Source organism: Bos grunniens, chromosome 2, assembly GCF_055505025.1.
Source record: "Bos grunniens cultivar Pamir isolate PY7600 chromosome 2, Bosgru_T2T1.0, whole genome shotgun sequence".
NCBI classification, from domain to species: domain Eukaryota; kingdom Metazoa; phylum Chordata; class Mammalia; order Artiodactyla; family Bovidae; genus Bos; species Bos grunniens.
Window position 1 is genome coordinate 57285281 of NC_141166.1, and position 18349 is coordinate 57303629.

An 18349-nucleotide genomic window follows, 5' to 3' on the forward strand; every position below is an offset into this window, starting at 1 on the left:
ATACATTCTGTGTGTTTAAAGGAAGAATTGCAGAGGTTTTTGTGGCCACCGCAGTTTTGCCACAGTCTGCTTAACTCAGTATCTCTTTCGGTTTGTTCTTGCTTTTTTGTCTTTTCTGTCTTTCCAGTTCTGAGTTTTCTTCTTAGTTTTGACAGGAAAATTGCTCACTGTCATAGCTGACAGTGATTATCAGCCACAGAAGCATTGAATGTCTAGTTGGGACAGGAAAGGAAGCTAACTCATTTAACTGGGAGTGCACTAATGGTCTCTGACCTTCACCTGCCCCTAACATACATTATTTGTCCAGAATATGACAACATTATCGCTCAACTTATGTAAGATTCTGGTCTCTCAAAATTTTAACCTCAGATTTAAAACTTGGCAGTTCCCCCAAATGATTGACTATTCAGGTACTTTGATGAAAGCATTAAAACTAATAAAGAGCAAACATAAAACTCAAGCTGTCTCTTAGGAGGGTCCTCTGAGTTCTGGAGCAGTGCTCTCTGCTCAGTCCCCAGGGCTTAGCTCATTGCCTCCTGCAGAGGGAGTAGCTGCTCATACATTGTGATAACTTGGGCTTATATTCCTGAGGGTGTGCTGTGTGCTCTCCCTACCTGTTAACTAGTTTCCTCCTCCCGGGGTGCTGTGTGGTCGGTGCTGCCAGCAGGATGTACAGAAGAGAAAAGGTGAGGCCCAGTGTACTTGTCCAAGGTCCCTCAGCACAGCTTGGCAGTGCTGGTGTGGGTTGATTGAGGGACTGAGTGAATGATAGGGAAGAAAACCCACAGGTATGGATTTATTGGTTATTGATCTTATACTTTTATATGTTTGTGAATGCAAATTTCATATTTTAAATACACATTTATGATTACATTTTTTTTTTCCTTGCAGAGATGTGAATGAGAGAAATACAGTAAAAGGGTACGTTTTGCACTCTGTTTTGCTCTCTGCTTTGTTTATGCATTGCTTTAACAGTTCCCAGCCTTTTAAGTATCCTTTCCCTGTGTTGTCTAGGTTTAGGAAGTTCAACATTCTGGGCACTCACACGAAGGTGATGAACATGGAAGAGTCCACCAACGGGAGTCTGGCGGCAGAATTCCGACACCTGGTAGGGAGACCTGTCTCCCCCTTTTTTGCTGTGTCTGGCTTATCAGAACTTATTTGCAATGGAGTGGCACTCTGTGCCATATGTGATGTAGAGGGAAGTCTCCCTGGGAAGAGACTTCTAGAGTTTGTGGCTGGTGACTTCAGCAGCACTCTGGGAACCTTGGCTCCTTCTCCTTATCCCAGGGCTCTTCACTCTCTCTTTCTGCTTGTCTCTCTCTCAGACATACCTTCGTTGAGGGGAAGTGAGCTTAGTAAAATATTCCATAAACCAGTGTGCACACAAGATCTCTGCATGTGGTCTCTCGATGACCTCAGTGATCACTCACTCTAGACTCTTGGAATTTTCCTGAAGATCGTTATTCCCCCACATCCTGACTGGTGCTTTCCCTACTCCAAGTGTGGCAGACCCCAGGGGTCTCTCCTGGGTCCCTTTGTCACCATCTCCTTTCTGGGGTCTTGCCTGCAACCACTGTCTCGAGCGCTTTGTCTCCAGAGGAGTAGGCCTGGGCACCGGGCAGTGGAAACCAGCAGAGGGGTTTATATGGGCGGTGCCTTCTCCCCTCTCTCCCTGGAGATTCGGGGCTGCCAGGTGTTCTGCAGATGTGTTGGTGCTGAGCCCTATGCACTTCCTGGCCTGGAACCTGCAGGGAGATTCAAGGCACCCTTTTTCTCACTGGCAGCCATCTCATGAGTCTGCAAACTCATGGTTAGGAAGCTGGACCTTAATTGAGAGCCTCTCTCCAAACCGGGAGTCTGAGGGTGTCCAGAGCTGTTCCGGGGGCTCCGAGTTACTTCTTTAAAACCTACATGACTGAAGACCTTTTCAAAGGATGGTCTGAGAGGCTTGAGACACTGGGCCAGTCTGGGAGATTCTGCCAAGGGAAGTAGAGGTGGGAGAAGCTGTGCCCAAAGCCTGGGGAGCATGGCACAGCTGGTGAAGGTGATGGGGATGGTTCAGGACAAGCTTGCCCAGAGGAGGGAGCAGCATGCCACTTCCCTGGCTCCTTCTGAACCCTGCAGTGTTTGCAGGGTGTCAGGACGCTGGGGAAAGGTGTTCCCCCTCCACCTCATAAACCCCTACAACGGTCACTTCCCCTCCTGTTCTGCATCCTGAAAATATTTTCACCTCCTTCTTTCTAAGTCTCCACTTTGTTTTGGTTTGTAGATGGAAGTAGCAACTTTGAGGATTATTATAAAGCTATTTACTAAGATTTTTATTTTTTTTTGTAGCAACTGAAAGAACAAAAAAATGCCGGTGCCAGAACTAATGAGGTAAGTCTTTCTCTGTCATGACTGGTCTCTTAACTAGCAGCTCTGTCCAGGGAGCTTGGCTCCATGGCCCTGGTGGTCCTGGCTGGCCAGGGACAGCTCACAGAGTGGTGAGCAGTGGGAAGACCCGCAGGTGAGAGCAGCAGACAAGCTCTGGGACGTGGTGTATGTGTGATAACAGTAGAACCACTCTGTGCTTGTGGTTTCTGGTTGTCAAGGGATTCTGCACATGAATTTTCTGGACCCTCACCAACAGCCCAGCGAATAGGTACAGTGGGCTACTGTGTTACTCACATTTCACTGGTGAGGAAATTGGACCACAGGAAGTTTGCAGGAGTTAGCTAAGCGTGCACAGGGAGTCATTGTCAGAGCTAGAGTCAGAGGCCAGCTTCATGACTGCCCTGCCAAAAACTGTGTGTGCCCTGTCCAGTGCCATTATCCTTCTGTCAGCCCCCTCGTCACAGCTTGTCCTTGAAGAGCTATGTTTGGGATGCATTCAGATACGAACCATGGGCAGAGGACAGAATGGCTGGAGTTGCTTTGGTTTGGTCAGATTTTGTTCTTTGTGCCTGCCTAGCACTCTGTCCTTCCCTTCCACAACCAGCAGAGGGCGTGTGGAGCCGTGGGACAGGTGCCCGCCTGGGCCTGACCAGGCCTCATTTTTGGATCTTGACTCTCAGTGACCAACTAGGGACTTAATTTCCTCTCCCAGGAGCAGGAATGGAGTCACACCTTTCTGGTTCTAAGGTTGTTGTGAGGCTCACATTAGATAATGTGTATGAAGGCACTTGGAACACAATAACCTTTCTACCCAAACCAACCAAGGCACTTTATAACCTGCCAGGCTTATGCAAATCCGTTCTCCTGGTAGATAATCACACTTGGAACATGTGTACACTTTCCACCCCTTGTCAGCCTGAGGTGTGCAGCCCAGGCCAGGCGGGTCCATGGTGGGCAGAGGGGACTGAGGGCCGGGAAGCCTTAGGTTGTGAATAAACTCATTAGAAGTTGCTATTTCCCTACCGACAGATACTCGGGATAATTAAATCTGGGATAGATTATTAAAAGCTAGAATCTTCTAAATTGTGCCTGATTGGGCTCCTGCTTTCTGGAGCTTGTTAAAATGCTTAGTAATTTCTTGCTAATTGCAGGATCAGTGAACTAATCACTGTATTCTTTTTTTTTTTCCGTTTTCTTTTGCAAGGGTCCTCTCATCGTCACTGAAGAGCTTCACTCCCTTAGTTTTGAAACCCAGTTGTGCCAGCCTGGTTTGGTCATTGACCTTGAGGTAAGACTTACATGTTCCAGAAATGGGAAACTTTATTTGTACTTTAAACTGATACACGTATTTTTATTTTAGACATACTTATCTAATTGCCAAGAAAAAATTGCTGTTTTCAGCCAGTACTGTCTCAATGCTAATTTAATGGTTCAGTCTGCTAGAGAACTAAGTTAACCTTTGTCTGAAGTGAAAGTTGCTCAGTTGTGTCAGAATCTTTGCGACCCCTTGGACTATACAGTCCGTGGAATTCTCCAGGCCAGGAAACTGGAGTGGATAGCCTTTCCCTTCTCCAGGGGATCTTCCCAACCTAGGGATCGAACCCAGGTCTCCCACATTGCAGGTGGATTCTTTACCAGCTGAGCCACAAGGGAAGCTCCAAGTGTTCCAGTTGAGATGTCCTGTGTTAATTTTTTATATGAAGCTCTGACATTTATTTCTTAATTGAAAATATATGTCAAAGATAACTTCAACTAAAAACCAAAGACTGTACCTTTACATTCTTAATTTTCAAGAATAAAATATATGCAGATATACATAGGGTTCCTTGTTAGGCTGTGAGGCTGCACAGTGGTCTACAGGTACTGTTTCTGGGATTCGAGGATTTCAAGGTCTTTGTCATCTTGTAGACGACCTCTCTACCCGTCGTGGTGATCTCCAATGTCAGCCAGCTCCCAAGTGGCTGGGCCTCTATCCTGTGGTACAACATGCTGGTGGCAGAACCCCGGGTAAGGAAAACACATCCACTTTCATACCAGGGTTTAAAGACCCCCCCTGCTCTAGTTCTGCATATTTGAAAGAGCCTGTATGGGCCAGATGCTGGGGGGAAAGTGGGCACAACTCAACTCATTGCTAAGGAGCTGAGTAATTCTGGAATAGCGAAGCATTCCAGAAGCACGTGTATGTACTAGAAATGAAAAATTACGATTTTCCTTCCATGTGAATAAGCTTGGGCAACAGATGATTTTGTGTTAGGCCTTTTTAAAAATGTATACACTTGCTAAACAAGCAGGCTCTGTTCTTAAGAGTGCGGATACTCATGGTGCATTAGTTACAATTGGTTCCAGTTATTCACTGTACTTACGTTCTTTGAAGTCACTGTGAGCACTATTTAGCAGATACTGAATCACTGTGCCTGAGGGAAGTATGGTTTCCCGTCAGCCTCTGGCAAAACCCTCGCATCTGCAGATCAATACATCACCTTGTTTTGTTTAAAGATCCCTTATCTAACATACTTGTTGATTCATTAACATCGAACTCACGGCAAACAGCTTTATAACTCAGTCTGAACAAAACTTCTATATCATGTGCATTTGCTCCTTAAGGCATTTAGGAACACTAAACAGCACTTCAGCTCGCCTTTGAGGGGCATTTTTAAAAATGAAATCACCAACAAAAAAACCTACAGAAATGCAAAGACCACAACAGACCTCAAAGAAGACACTGGGTGTAGTGTGAGAGCTGAAACAGGAAGGCAGAGCATAGCTTTGTTTGACTTCAACCGGAAACATACATGTTTGGCGACTCAAAGTTTTCACGGCTCTGTGCCTGGGTACGTCCACAAATGAATGCCAAAGTGCCACGAGTATTGATTCGGGAGTTAAATTTTAGTGAGTAGATAAATGCACAGATATGAGTCTGCAAATAGAACTATTTCTCTTCTTCTGCTGTGAAAATATGTGTGTCATAGACTAGAACTAAACTTTGGCACAGATCCGTGTTTCCATGCTGAGCTTGTGACTGGTGACTCATCAGTGGCTTTTAGCTTCTCGGTGTTTTCTCTCTAGAATCTGTCCTTCTTCCTGAACCCACCTTGTGCACGATGGTCTCAGCTTTCAGAGGTGCTGAGTTGGCAGTTTTCTTCTGTCACCAAAAGAGGTCTCAATGTGGACCAGCTGAACATGCTGGGGGAGAAGCTTCTTGGTATGAGCATATTCACTTTTTATGTAACCAACAATCAAAATTCATAAAAAATATCTTGACTTCTCCTTTCCCCCCTTTGCTCTTCATCTTCAAGTTAGGAGTGTGTTAGGAATCTATTGGCGTTTCCAACTGCCATTTATTATAGGTAAGAGAGAGTGATGCCTCACTTTAGAAGGAGATGCCGACTTGATAGAAGATTTAAATGAATCATTTTCCCATTATCTCATATTAACATTTCTGAGCAAGGCTCCTAAGGGAAAGATTTCTGAGTTATGTAAAATATATTAGTTGTGGCTAAAATAAATTCTTGGAGAAAGGTGAAGTCTGAGAAAGATGAAGTCTGATTAACCTTGGGGAGAAAAAAGTAAGCCCCCAGCATTGTAAGAATCAGGTCCTGGGGCCACCCACCCCACAACACACACCCAGGTCTCTTAGGTCAGGTGGCCCAAATGGGAGGAGACACTGTCCACATTAGGGGACACCCATGATCAGCATCGCCTGATGGGCAGGGTCCAGGCCAAGGTAGAGAATTCCCTTTCAGTAGCTAATGTCATGGATTTATTAGTCTTCTACACTAAGCAAATCTAAGACCCATCAGTCTCAAGGTCAGATCTTCAATGAATGGGAATATCTGAACTATTTTTTTTTCTAAATCCACAGATGGCTTTTTTTCCAGATTTGCTTTCTATACAGCAGAGCTGCATGTCCTGCAGGCATCAGTAGACTTTTCCTAACCTGGATAGCTCTCAGCAGTGCCCTCTCTTGGCCATGTAGCTGTCACAGTGGGGGTCTTGTGCATTTTGGAAAAAGTAAGAAGTCACCTTATTCCATCCCTTGTTTGCTGAGAGTTAAGACAGATACCCTTCCTGCCTGTAATGGCTTATCTGCGATTCTCTGTGAAGAGCGGTGTCAGTCTCACCACTTCTCATGGCTCAGCTGCTTTGGTTTGTGTAGGAGGTGACCCCTAGGCTTCCTTCCCCTTTCATTTCTCTCACTTGCCTTTTGATTTGCCTCCCTGAGCCTGATTTGGAGGAGGGCTGAGGGAAATACCTAATTAATATCTAAAATAAGCCTATAAAGTTGTGTCAGTTAAATCGATCACCTGCAAGTGATTCTTGGTCTTAGTTTGCACTTGAAAAAAAAACTGCAGGGTCACTGGGAGAGGAGCCTGGTAAGAAAGGAGAGGGAGGACGGCAAGTGCCATTGCACAAGGAGGGACCACCCTAGGCTTCTCCAGAAAGCACAGGCAGTTAGGATCTGAGACTCCTGACCGTGTACATCCACCCTGCCTTGGTTGAGTGTTGGCTCTTTGAGAGCAAATACAAGAGCCATCAGCCCAGCCAAAGCTTCAGAATTGATTCCCAGTTCCTGAAAAACCTTGTTTTTATTTGTTTAGGCCCCAACGCCGGCCCCGATGGTCTGATTCCATGGACAAGGTTCTGTAAGGTGGGTGCTGTCTCGGATTTACACTCTGAGTGCTTTCTGCTCTCTGTAGGGTTCTTGGATTTCTCAACAAGGTGCTGGCTGCGCCATGCTTGCTTTGGCAGGTTCCTCTAGCCCATGGAACCCCTAGGACAAGTTGTTTACTTTCCTTCAGCGCGAAGGTTAGGCTCCAAGTGTGAGTCTGACAGGAAGCACCTGTCTGTGTGATAACATTCTCTCACATCCGAAATGAGTCCTCTGTTTGCTCACACTGGGCCCTGGCTTGGCAGCATGTTAGCCCCGTCCGTGAGTAACGTGTGCTCTGTGCTGGTGTGGACAGCCCATGGGCCAGATGACCGTCCCCGAGCCTACTCAAGCAGGGGCCCAGTTCAGGGGGGTGGTAATCGACCCCGTGAGGGTCACCAGACAGTGCTGACAAGCTCAAGCTACTGGAGTTCAGCAGTGGGAAGCCACTGTGATCACCCAGGGGGTCATGCCCTGGCTAGGTCACTAATGTTTGGAGAGGGAAGCAGAGTCTGGCTCAGGATGTGGAGAGCTGGGTGTCTGAAAGCCGATAAGAAGGGGAGGGACGGCTCTGTAGGAGACAATGCTAGCTTTGGCAGCTGGGCAGTCTTTGCAAACTAAAACCCAAGGGTAGGAGGAGACAGGAGAAGTCAGAGTTTGGGATTTCTTGGTTTCTAATGTGTGCATCTATTTACTTGGCAGGAAAATATAAATGATAAAAATTTTCCGTTCTGGCTTTGGATCGAAAGCATCCTTGAACTCATTAAAAAACACCTGCTTGCTCTCTGGAATGATGGGTAAGGACCACAGATAGATGTATTTTTGAAGCATATGTTGAGCACAGACTCCGTTACTGCAAGGCAGAGATAGTCCTGACCAAGACAGACTTCATTATTTGGTGAGACTTGTGAGCATCCCACTGAAACACGCTTACAGGCTATCCCTTCAGGGATTCATTAGTGGGCCCTCATAAGATTAAACTTATACTTCCATAATAAACATATATGTATTTTTTAATTAATTAATGTTTTATTGAAGGATAATTGCTTTACAGAATTCTGTTTTCTGTCAAACCTCAACATGAATCAGCCACGGGTATACACATATCCCCATTTTCAAAGCTGAGTTTAAAAACCCTGAGTGCTATGCATGCATTCATTGTACAAAAATTTCTTGAGCATCTTCTTTATTGCCTCCCAGTAAGGAAGAAAAAGCTGTTTTTAACACAGTAAGTTTAAAGTGTTAGTCGCTCAGTTGTGTCTGACTCTTTATGACCCCATAGACTGTAGCCCACCAGACTCCTCTGTCCATGGTGTTTCCCAGGCAAGAACACTGGAGTGGGTTGTTATTCCCTTCTCTAGAGGGCTTTTTGACCCAGGGATCGAACATGCGTCTTCTCCATTGCAGGCAGTTCTTTACCAACTGAGCCACCAGGGAAGCCCAACTCAGTAAATTGTTTCTAATTTATTCCCAGGGTCAGTTGAGATTTCAGCAAAGAGATTCTTAACTTGGTCAGAAGTTAAGAATATGAAAATGGATCGTCGGAGCCTTCCTCTTCACTGTAAAAGATAAATAAATTCAGACATTTTCAATCACCAAGTGAAAATGAAAGGCTCATTAATCCAGAAAGTATTTATTGATCATCTGTTGGCACCAGGTTAATGAGCTTTTGGGGGAGTTAAGCATATATACGTATGACTGAAATGATTCCTGAAGTGTCAATGAAATAGTTTTAAAGCATCTAAAATAGTCGATACATTTTTATCCTGTGTTCTTGTGTCACTTTGTAGTCATCTTGGTTGGTAAATGAGCAGGAAAATTATAGAATCATGACCGAACCTCAGAGTGCCTCCGTTGATCCCTTTCCGCATCCAGGTGTATCGTGGGCTTTATTAGCAAGGAGCGAGAGCGAGCCCTGCTGAAGGACCAACAGCCTGGGACGTTCCTGCTGCGCTTCAGCGAGAGCTGCCGGGAAGGGGCGATCACGTTCACGTGGGTGGAACGGTCCCAAAATGGAGGTGGTAAGCCAGGGTTCCTGCACACACCCCCATTCGACCCACAGGTGCAAGCCCTTCCTCTACTGCAGATCAGCTCATACAAATAATGAGCCTGTGACATAAAATTGCAGCTCCTGTAGCCCACCCCAGTTGAGCTTCCCTAATAGGAATTTATTGCATACCCAAGAGTTTGTGGGACTCTTTGCATGGAACCTGTTGTGCACATAATGGTTGTTTAAAAGACAAGGTCACATTCTTTCCTCTTGTTCAGGTTTGATACCTGTAGGTGAAGAATGTGAGTCCCTATGACTGGCAGCTAGTTGTTGGGAGGAAACCCATCGTGTGCAGGCATAAGCTTCCAGACCCACTGAGGGGAATCACGTGTGGATGTGCTAGGATGAGGGCTGGTTGTTTGAGGGGGTCCTGGGACTGGTTCTCCACCCTGCCTTCAGACAGAGCATGCGCACGTTTATATGGGGTCTATCTTGGGTTTCTATCTGATGCAGTTCACCCATGGCAAAACAGTTTCGAAAACCTAAGTATACAAAACAGGTTTCTGGGGAATAAGAAACATGTTTTGGTGGAGATGAAAAAAGGTTAAAGACAAACTGGTGACTTTTTCCTGTTACTTCTAGTTTGCTCTGTTTGAAGGATTGGAGGGAAAACTGAACTATTCCAGTGACTTCTGCTTTCAGTTAGAAGATGCGATAAGATGGGATGCTTTTCTAGTTCTATGTATTTTTTTTTCTGGTGAAAAACAAGAGAGCCTGGAGTAGAGCCCAGGGAGGGGGACAGTAGGGGCAGAGCCTGCCTTTTCTGCTTCTCCCCTGGTGGTTCTTTCTGGAGCTTTGCGGAGAGATGGAGCTAGCAAAGCGGGCAGAGATGCACACCGCTGACAACTGGGCAGTCTTAGCCGGGCAGCACCAGCTTTGGTCTGAAGTTCAGGAGCAGAGTCCCTAGAGCACCTGACCTCTGGAATATGAGCCCCAAAGTGAGATCCTGAAACAGTTAGGAAGCAGGAATTCAGTGAAGTCTGGAACTAAGACTAGGAGCAAATTAAAGTTTGGGTGATTTTGCATTCAGAATTATAGAAAAAGATAGCAAATAGGGTCCATTTTTGGTTTGTTTAAAAAGTTTTCCTTGTATTGTCATTGTTTATTTTCATTTTTCAATATGAAAAGAAAGTGAGCTTTTCTGTTAACCTAATCTGTGGCTTGAGCCAAGAAGACCCAAGTAGTAATTAGTTATTTTATGGGTGTCTAGTAAAATTTTTTTGACTAGATTTACAAATCTAAGCAAATAATGACAAATGCAATGTTATTGAGAGTGATGATGGCCTTTGTTTTTCCTGTCTTAATGAAAGGTTAATTTATTTAGAAATGAATCAGTTACACACGCTGTGATGAAACTCCTAGATTATGTTTAGTTCTTACCAGGTTCTGTTAAATCCATAAACTCTGCAGTGTTTTGTTTCTTTCCTCTGTTGTTCTGGGCTATTCCATGGGACTCACTTGACTTTTCTTCCTTTTAGAACCTTACTTCCACGCGGTTGAACCCTACACAAAGAAAGAACTTTCTGCGGTTACTTTTCCTGACATTATTCGTAATTATAAAGTCATGGCTGCTGAAAATATTCCAGAGAATCCCCTGAAGTTTCTGTATCCAAATATTGATAAAGACCATGCCTTTGGAAAATACTACTCCCGGCCAAAGGAAGGTAAGTGAGGAGAGTGCACAGGAGTTGCCTGCTGAGTCATAGCACAGCCTAGTTTTCGCCATGGTCATGTTCTCCCTTCATCTTGTCCAGAGGTTTGCAGACAGGCTTTAATCCTACTCCTCCACACTGCCCTTGCCTTCTTGTAAGTACAGGGCACCCCCTCCTTTTGAATTGGTAAAAGTAGGCCTTCAAAACATAGTACAGTTGACACGTGCTACATTGTTTGGCCTGATACAGAGAGTTAGAAAGGAGCAAATGATTTTTCATTTTAGGGGTGTTGGAAAAGTCCATTTCTGGTCTTCTGTGTTTGTTACATTTTTTACTTTTTCTGAGTGGAAGGGATAAAAGGACCTTTGATGGTCACTTGATTTATGTCAACCCATACCTGAAATTGAGCAAGCGGAGGCCTGGGTGAAGAGAAGTGGTCCCTGCACAGTGACCCAGTGAGTTACTAGGTCTCCTCCTCACTGAGAGCAGGTCTAGGCTTGGCACACAGGTCTTCCACTGCTCAGTCTTCCCTCGACTGTATTTGAGAAAGGGGAAATTAGACTCACCTGCTTTAGAACATGCCAACAGAGTTAATGGTTTCTCAGGATCAGTTATTTGAGTATTAACACAATTACTTGGGGAGAAGATGCCCGCAGCTCACCTTGACTGATGTGTCTATGACACCAGCCAGGCCAGGACCATAAACCAGATGCAACTTCTGTAGGACTTCGGGCCTTGGAAAGAAACGTCTCTCCCATCTTGTCTATGTTCAGCACAGAAGAACGTACCTCCCCTTTTCTTCTCGTTGTTTCTGCATCCATACCACAATTTCAGGTGACGCAGGCAGGGAATCTTAGCTGACTGTCAAGGAAAACAAATCCAGTCTTGATCAAAGAAAAAGTTGATTGTTCTTTTTTTTAATTTATTTTTGGCTGTGCTGGGTCTTTGCTGCTGCTCAGGCTTTTCTCCAGTTGCAACGCATGGTCTTCTCATTGTGGTGGCTTCTCTTTTTGCATAGCATGGGCTCTAGGGTGCGTGGGCTCAGTAGTTGCGGCTCCCAGGCTCTAGAGCACAGGCTTATTAGTTGTGGCGCATGGGCTTAGTTGCTCCTCACCATGTGGGATCCTCAGGGGTCTTTACCACTGAGCCAGCAGGGACGTTGCAGTTGATTGTTCTTGTGTGATATCTGCTAACGGAAAGTGTCCACGATGTGTTTGCTTCTAGCCCCAGAGCCTATGGAACTTGATGGCCCTAAAGGAACAGGATACATCAAGACTGAATTGATTTCTGTGTCTGAAGTGTAAGTGAACACAGAAGAGTGGCATGTTTAACATCCTCAAACAAGCCCCCTGTCCTGGCTGGGGCCTGTTGAAGATGCTTGTTCTTTGCTTTTCCATTGTAATTGTTGCTGTCATCACCACAGTTGGACTTGTTGGAGAGATCCTAATTAGAGATTTTGTGTCACTCCCTGTCAGCGTTTCACTGCCTTTATTAAAAACAAAAACAAAAACAAACAAACCCAAAACAAGGTTGTATTTAAGGTATATAAGTTCTCCCCAAACTGATATTTTGAAAGAGTGTAAATAAAATGAACAAAAATTGATGAGAGTGGGAAAGCAGTTCTTTTTAATGTAGAAAAGGCCAAAGTAATGATTGAGATACCTTTTTTTTTTGTCCGCTTGCTTTTATTTTGTTGTTTCATTTTGTAAAAGGTAGAAAAAATTTTGGAAAAGTCATTGTCAGTTATTTGGCCTGCAGCACTGTCTTGGGGTGAATGGATGTAGCCTTCATGTAAAAACCCTCTGGAGCAGCTTTATCTGCATACAAACCTCAAGGTAGGGATGAGGGACTCCCCAGACATTTCCTCTGGCGCTTCTTGGGCCAGGGTAGGCGACACGCTGCACACGCTCGCACCCAGGTTTACCCAGGCAGAAGCGGTACAGGACCCAGACTGGCTATTTCTCGCTCACATATCCAGAGTCCAACGTGCTTCATGAGGGGCCGGGCTGGGGACATGAACCTCTTGAGATCCTTGCTTTTTCAAATGTATCTTACAAGTGCACATACTTCTCTTGAAATAAAAAACTGAAGTGATGACACAGGCCAGAGATGAAATGGCCAAGCTGGTGGTACTGCTTCCACAATTTAGATGTCAACATTTCCTGTTTCTTTCTCCCCCATTTTAGTCACCCTTCTCGACTTCAGACCACAGACAACCTTCTTCCCATGTCTCCTGAGGAGTTTGACGAGGTGTCTCGGATGGTGGGCTCTGTAGAATTCGATATGGTGAGTACCAGCACGCAGGGACGATCTCAGTGTTGGCTCTCCGAGGCCAAGGCGCTTGGCCAACCCTGGGCCTGTCTGTGAGCTCTCGGAAGGGGCCCAGAAGGATGTTTTCTAGATAAGCTGTGACAACTTGGAGCCTGCTGTGTTTAAACAACCTACATTGTCACCAAGATCTTTATTTCTGGAATTCAGCACCTTCCCCAAAATAATATTTCAAACATTTAAAAATTCACCCTCTGCCTTTTAAAGTTATCCATGTAGAAATCTCATATATAAAGGAACTAAGATTTTCCTGATAAGAAAATGTTTTCCTTTGGCCTGTTGTTTCAGCCCTGTGTCTGAGTGAAGAGGTGTTATTTTTAGGAAGGGAGACTAACGCTTGGTAGTTGCAATCTTTGTAGAGATTTGGCGAGCCACAACGAAACACTTTCACCTGCTTTATGTTTGAGAGCTAACTTGTGCCGCTCACACCTGGAGCTGGGAAGGGCTTGTCAAGAGTCAAAAGTTCAAGGAATGAAATACAGTCATGAATACTATAAATGAAATACTGTCATGATTGTCAGTATAAGGATAAGAACCGGGCTGTCCACCAAAAGAGTGATTCTTTCTTTGGGAGAATGTTTTTCAGAGTGTCAACGAGTATTGTCTGCCTGAAATCTGAAATCTTATCTCTTAAAAATTTTATTTTTTTATTGGCTGGATGTTTCCTGATGCTGTTTAATTTTAAGCTCTTTTCCACATGAAGCTATTCCAGTTCATTTTTTAAAATTTTCTTAATTAAAAAAAAAAAAATCTGAGTCATCCCCAGTCTGTCTTTATCGCTGTGTGCCCCAGGCCAGGGATCGGGGGTTGGGGGGTGGTGAGGGGGAGGGTGGTCCTGGCACAGACTGCATTAAGCGGAGGAGGGAGCAGATGCCGGTTGAGAGGGTGCCATCTTCCGACGTTCAGGGTCACAAATCCTTGAGTTCAGGGAAGGCATTTGTGTGTCATCAGTAGTATCTGTTTAGACTCAAGTTTCTGGCATGTAACCTTATCTTTTTCCCTCACTTGCAGAAGTATGGGCTAAAATCTTTAGAGACTGTGCTTTCTTACACCCTCCTGATTGTTGAGGCTGAAAAAAAAATTACTTGGAAAAATGCTTAGGTAGTGTAATAGCAAAATAGTTCTATTAGCAAATGAAAAACGAAACTTTTACATGTATAAGGTTGCATTCTCTGTTGGAATGTAGCTCCCCACTCTGCTCTGAAGTGCTCTGTGAGCCCAGCACAAAACTGGAATAACTGTAAAGCCCTGTTCAGAAATTGTAAGACCAATGGACAGAACCCAGCAACCGTGTGTTTGTTTGTTGTTCCCGAGCAGGTTGCATCATCATGGTCTTCATCACTATTAATAGGTGACACTTGTTAAGCTCTTTCTGTGTACCGGGCATGCTACTGGTAGTAACTTAGTCCTCACACCGATCTTCTGAGTTAGATATTATTATTTTTCCTACTTTACAGATGTAAACAAAAAGTTTCTCCAAAATTAACAAATTTGCCTAAGATCAGGTAGTCAGTAAATGAGGGAATGAATATTTGAATCCCCCTGGGGTGCCTCTGGACTGCATGTTCTTGTCTACTCTCCTGAGACCCCCTCACCTAGAAAGCTCATCTCTGATTCATTTAAAACCTGGACCCCAGGGAAGCTGTTTGCACTTGACACTGAGTGTGTGCTATTCTGGTTTATTAAGATGAAGGCAGCGTAACCTTTGGGGGAGAGGCTTGTGTTTGTTATTTGGAAATCTGCACTCCACCTCTGTCACACCATTATCCCCTGTGACCTTGAGAAAATAAGATGGATTAGTCCCCTCCATCTGTGCATGCAGCATGACTGCTTTCTCTGCTTCTCTGTGCTCTGGGAATAATAACAGTGGGAGCTATTTACTTTAAATAAATACTAGGAAATGGTTTTATGGCTCTGGATCCCCTCTCCCCCTGCCCAGGAGCCATCCATTCTATTCCAGGTGATTTTGTTCATTTCATTTGTAGAATAAAATCTATTTTTGCACATACGCACACATACAAATCTCCGGATTAAACCCATGGAAGATTTAAGAGCTAAAACAGGCTCTAATATGGGCACAGCACTGGTGAGACAAAATAAAAGTTAGATTCTGTCTCCAAATTGGCTGGACTCCACCTTGTCTGTCCCAAATTGTCCTCCGCCATGGCCTGATTTCCTTCTAGTGTCCAGTCTTGGAGTTAGGGCGTATGCTCTGAAATAGACCTTTCATGGAGCTGGCTGGTGTTCGGGTGTGTCTGGGGGTTGTCTCTCTGGAGCAGCAGGCACTGGAGCTGACGCCTGGTGCTGCTCCAGAGCCGGAGGACTGCAGCCTCCTGAGACAGAGCACCAGTGTTCTCTGTAGCCTGACTGCAGTATTTGTTTAGTCTGGCTTTCCTGTACAGTAAATTTTTCCCTCCAGGACTTCATGAGAACCAGGCTCCTCTCCTGGAGGCCTTTGGGCAATGCTGATATTAGTAGGAACATTTATTAATTGTCTGCTATTTTCCATTGACTATACTAAGCATTCTTCTGGGCTTCCCTGGTGGCTCAGATGGTAAAGAATCCACCTGCAATGCAACAGATCCTGGTTTGACACCTGGGTTGGGAAGATCCCCTGGAGAAGGAATAGACTACCCATTCCAGTATTCTTGGGCTTCCCTGGTAGCTCAGCTGGTAAAGAATCTGCCCACAAAGCGGGAGACCTGGGTTCGATCCCTGGGTTGGGAAGATCCCCTGGAGGAGGACATGGCAACTCACTCCAGTATTCTTGCCTGGAGAATCCCCATGGACAGAGGAGCCTGGTGGGCTACAGCTCATGGGATTACAGAGTCAGACATGACTAAGCACATAGCACATACTAAGTATTCTATATATGCTGTATAATTTAACCCTTTCAACAACAAGTCTGTTAGGGACTCTTCTTCAAATAGATGAGGAGCTTGGGATTTGGAGGTGAAGGAACATGGCTTGATCACACAGCTAGTAAGACACAGTAACAGGATTTGGATCCATGCCCACTTGCTTTCTCTCTGTCTCTCCAAAGACCACCGTCTTTACATATTTTTACTCTCAGCCAGATTGAAACATAGGGGCAAAAACTTCATTGTGCTTTTCAATCCAAAATATTTTCCTAGGAACCCACAATGTACCACCCACTATTGACTACTTGGGATTAAAAAAAAAAAAAAAAAGGACTGTTTTCAAGGGGCATGTAGTCTAGAGCTGTGTTGCTGTTGGTGTTTTGGTGGGGGGGTTGGTGAATGATTCCCTGGGTGGGGCTGTCCTGTGCATTGCAGAATGGATAGCAGCATTCGTGGCCTCTCTTCACTAGATGTCAGTAGCCCACACCCCCACACCCAGTCATGCCAATGCAGAATGTCTCCAGGTGTTGCCGGAGGACAGAATCACCCCGGTTGAGAGCACCTGGAGTAAGGGGAGGGCCCAGCATAGACGTGAGGGGGGATGTTTGTTTCAGGCTGTGTCCTGTGGATGAGCAGTTCTGGGTCTAGGAACGGCCCTATTGGAGGCAGCTGGGCCAGAGGCACGGCTAGGGGAGGAGTTCCTAAGCCTTCTGCTTGTCTAGCCAGTACCTGAAACTCCTTCATCTGTTATTCCTACTGAGTGGCCTTTAAGGAAAATACATCATTTTCCCCAGGTTCGTCTCTCCCTCTGGCGTGCAGCTCAGCACTGCTTCACCCTTGTTTTGCATGAGCAGATTTGCCATTGCTCAGTCCCCAGACTTGCCCAACAGCAGAAAGCTTTATTCAGCCTGGATGAATTGACAGAATTAAGCCGGTAGGCTGCAGAGTAATAATCCATCAGCTTAGGTGGTATAAAAGGTCTCGATTAGGCTAGGAAAACGGATAGCACATGCTGCAGGCCCTCTAATCCCATGGTGGTTTTTTGCTGGGGGATGTCTTTCTACTGTAGGACACACAAGGAATGTTAGCTATGAGTCTGCGTTTTACAGGACCAGTGTAGTAATGTCATTACATTTTCTCTCTTACAGATGAATGCGGTCTAGAGCATGAATTTTCTCATCTTCTCTGGAGACATTTTTCCTTCCCACCTGTGATTCCCTTCTGCTACTGTGTTCCCTCACATCCTGTGTTTCTAGGGAATCTAAAGAAAGGCCAAGAAATTTGCTGCAACCTGTTGATAGCAAGTGGATTTTTCCCTAATTCAGAAACATCTGTTACTCTGAAGGGCTTCATGCATCTTATTGAAGGTAAAATTGAAAGGCCTTCTCCACATAGAGGGTTTAGATGAAAAACATCCTGGTACACCAAAATCATCAGGACTAGAATGAGAGTCCTTTAGGAAAGGTGAGACATTTAGCAGCATGTAGTAGATGCTATGCATAGTCAGGGCCCGATTGTTACAGGTGGTTGGATAGATCACATGGTTATTCTTATTTGTTCTCTCTGCTTTAAATATAGCCTCAAGTTTGCCAGTGGCTTGCCTGTGAAATAGTGCAAAGCTGTCCTGTATCTGGGCAGAGGATAAAAGTTATGTGTGTTATTATATTTTCCACACTGGCCATTGAAAACTAAAGATTCTCTTTCTTGGGAGAATTAGCTTTTGGTATGGCTTTATGATGCTGGCTAATATCAATAGAAGGAAGTAAACTTTACAAATTCATGAGTAGTATCTTCCATTTCAGCTTTAATACCAAAGTTGAATATATTCTGCCTTCATCATGAAATTGAAGTTAGTAAATGAAACTGTCTTCACAGTTCTATCAAGGGAGCCAAACTATTAACAGCTCTCTTAAGGCAAATCCTATTATTTTTTCAAAAAGTTGAAATTAATTGTAGATGTAAACAAACTCAGAAATTTAATGCATGTTTCATAAGTGGGTTCACTTGTCTTTATTGTTTAGTAAAAATTTTAAAATTGAGAAGAAAAACTAGTAATTGACAAATCATTAAGTGGAGATTATGAGAATCCAATAATTTGAAAACTCATCCTGTGTAACTGCCTTGAGAATTGGGTAATTTTCACTGGCAAATGTGTATCTCTCACAAATACATTACAGATGGTTCCACTATCTCTCTTGTGCTTTTTCTAGATCTGTTTTGGACTGGATGATGTTTTGTGAAGTGTTGTGTTTCTTACCTTGCCCCTTCCCTAGCACTGACATACACAGAAGTGGTTTGGGGAGTAGGTTTGATAGAGGTCTTCTAGATAACTTTCACAAACAGCTGTCTGCAGCTGAATCATATTTTTCTGCTATCACCACCGCAATCATATTTTTATGTAAATACTGTATTTTTCTGGTGGGGATAAAGTTTT

General features: G+C 44.5%; 1 protein-coding gene across 5 annotated transcripts in view; it reads left to right on the forward strand.

Moving 5' to 3' along the window:
• The window catches only part of STAT1 (signal transducer and activator of transcription 1), a 38905-nt gene extending 20801 nt beyond the window's left edge, over positions 1 to 18104 (forward strand). For 2 of the 5 annotated variants that reach the window (XM_086348739.1, XM_086348713.1), the window contains 13 exons: positions 892 to 921; positions 1015 to 1108; positions 2338 to 2379; positions 3581 to 3664; positions 4285 to 4383; positions 5443 to 5578; positions 6975 to 7024; positions 7727 to 7821; positions 8900 to 9045; positions 10553 to 10738; positions 11951 to 12026; positions 12913 to 13012; positions 17064 to 18104. In XM_086348739.1, coding sequence (XP_086204865.1) covers positions 892 to 921; positions 1015 to 1108; positions 2338 to 2379; positions 3581 to 3664; positions 4285 to 4383; positions 5443 to 5578; positions 6975 to 7024; positions 7727 to 7821; positions 8900 to 9045; positions 10553 to 10738; positions 11951 to 12026; positions 12913 to 13012; positions 17064 to 17078 — 1153 coding nt within the window. In that variant the 3' untranslated portion in view covers positions 17079 to 18104. Of the gene's footprint in view, positions 1 to 891; positions 922 to 1014; positions 1109 to 2337; positions 2380 to 3580; positions 3665 to 4284; positions 4384 to 5442; positions 5579 to 6974; positions 7025 to 7726; positions 7822 to 8899; positions 9046 to 10552; positions 10739 to 11950; positions 12031 to 12912; positions 13013 to 17063 lie in introns of those variants that run through there. The other 3 variants (XM_086348748.1, XM_086348723.1, XM_086348730.1) reach the window with 2 other exon arrangements.
• Positions 18105 to 18349: the final 245 nt, after the last annotated feature.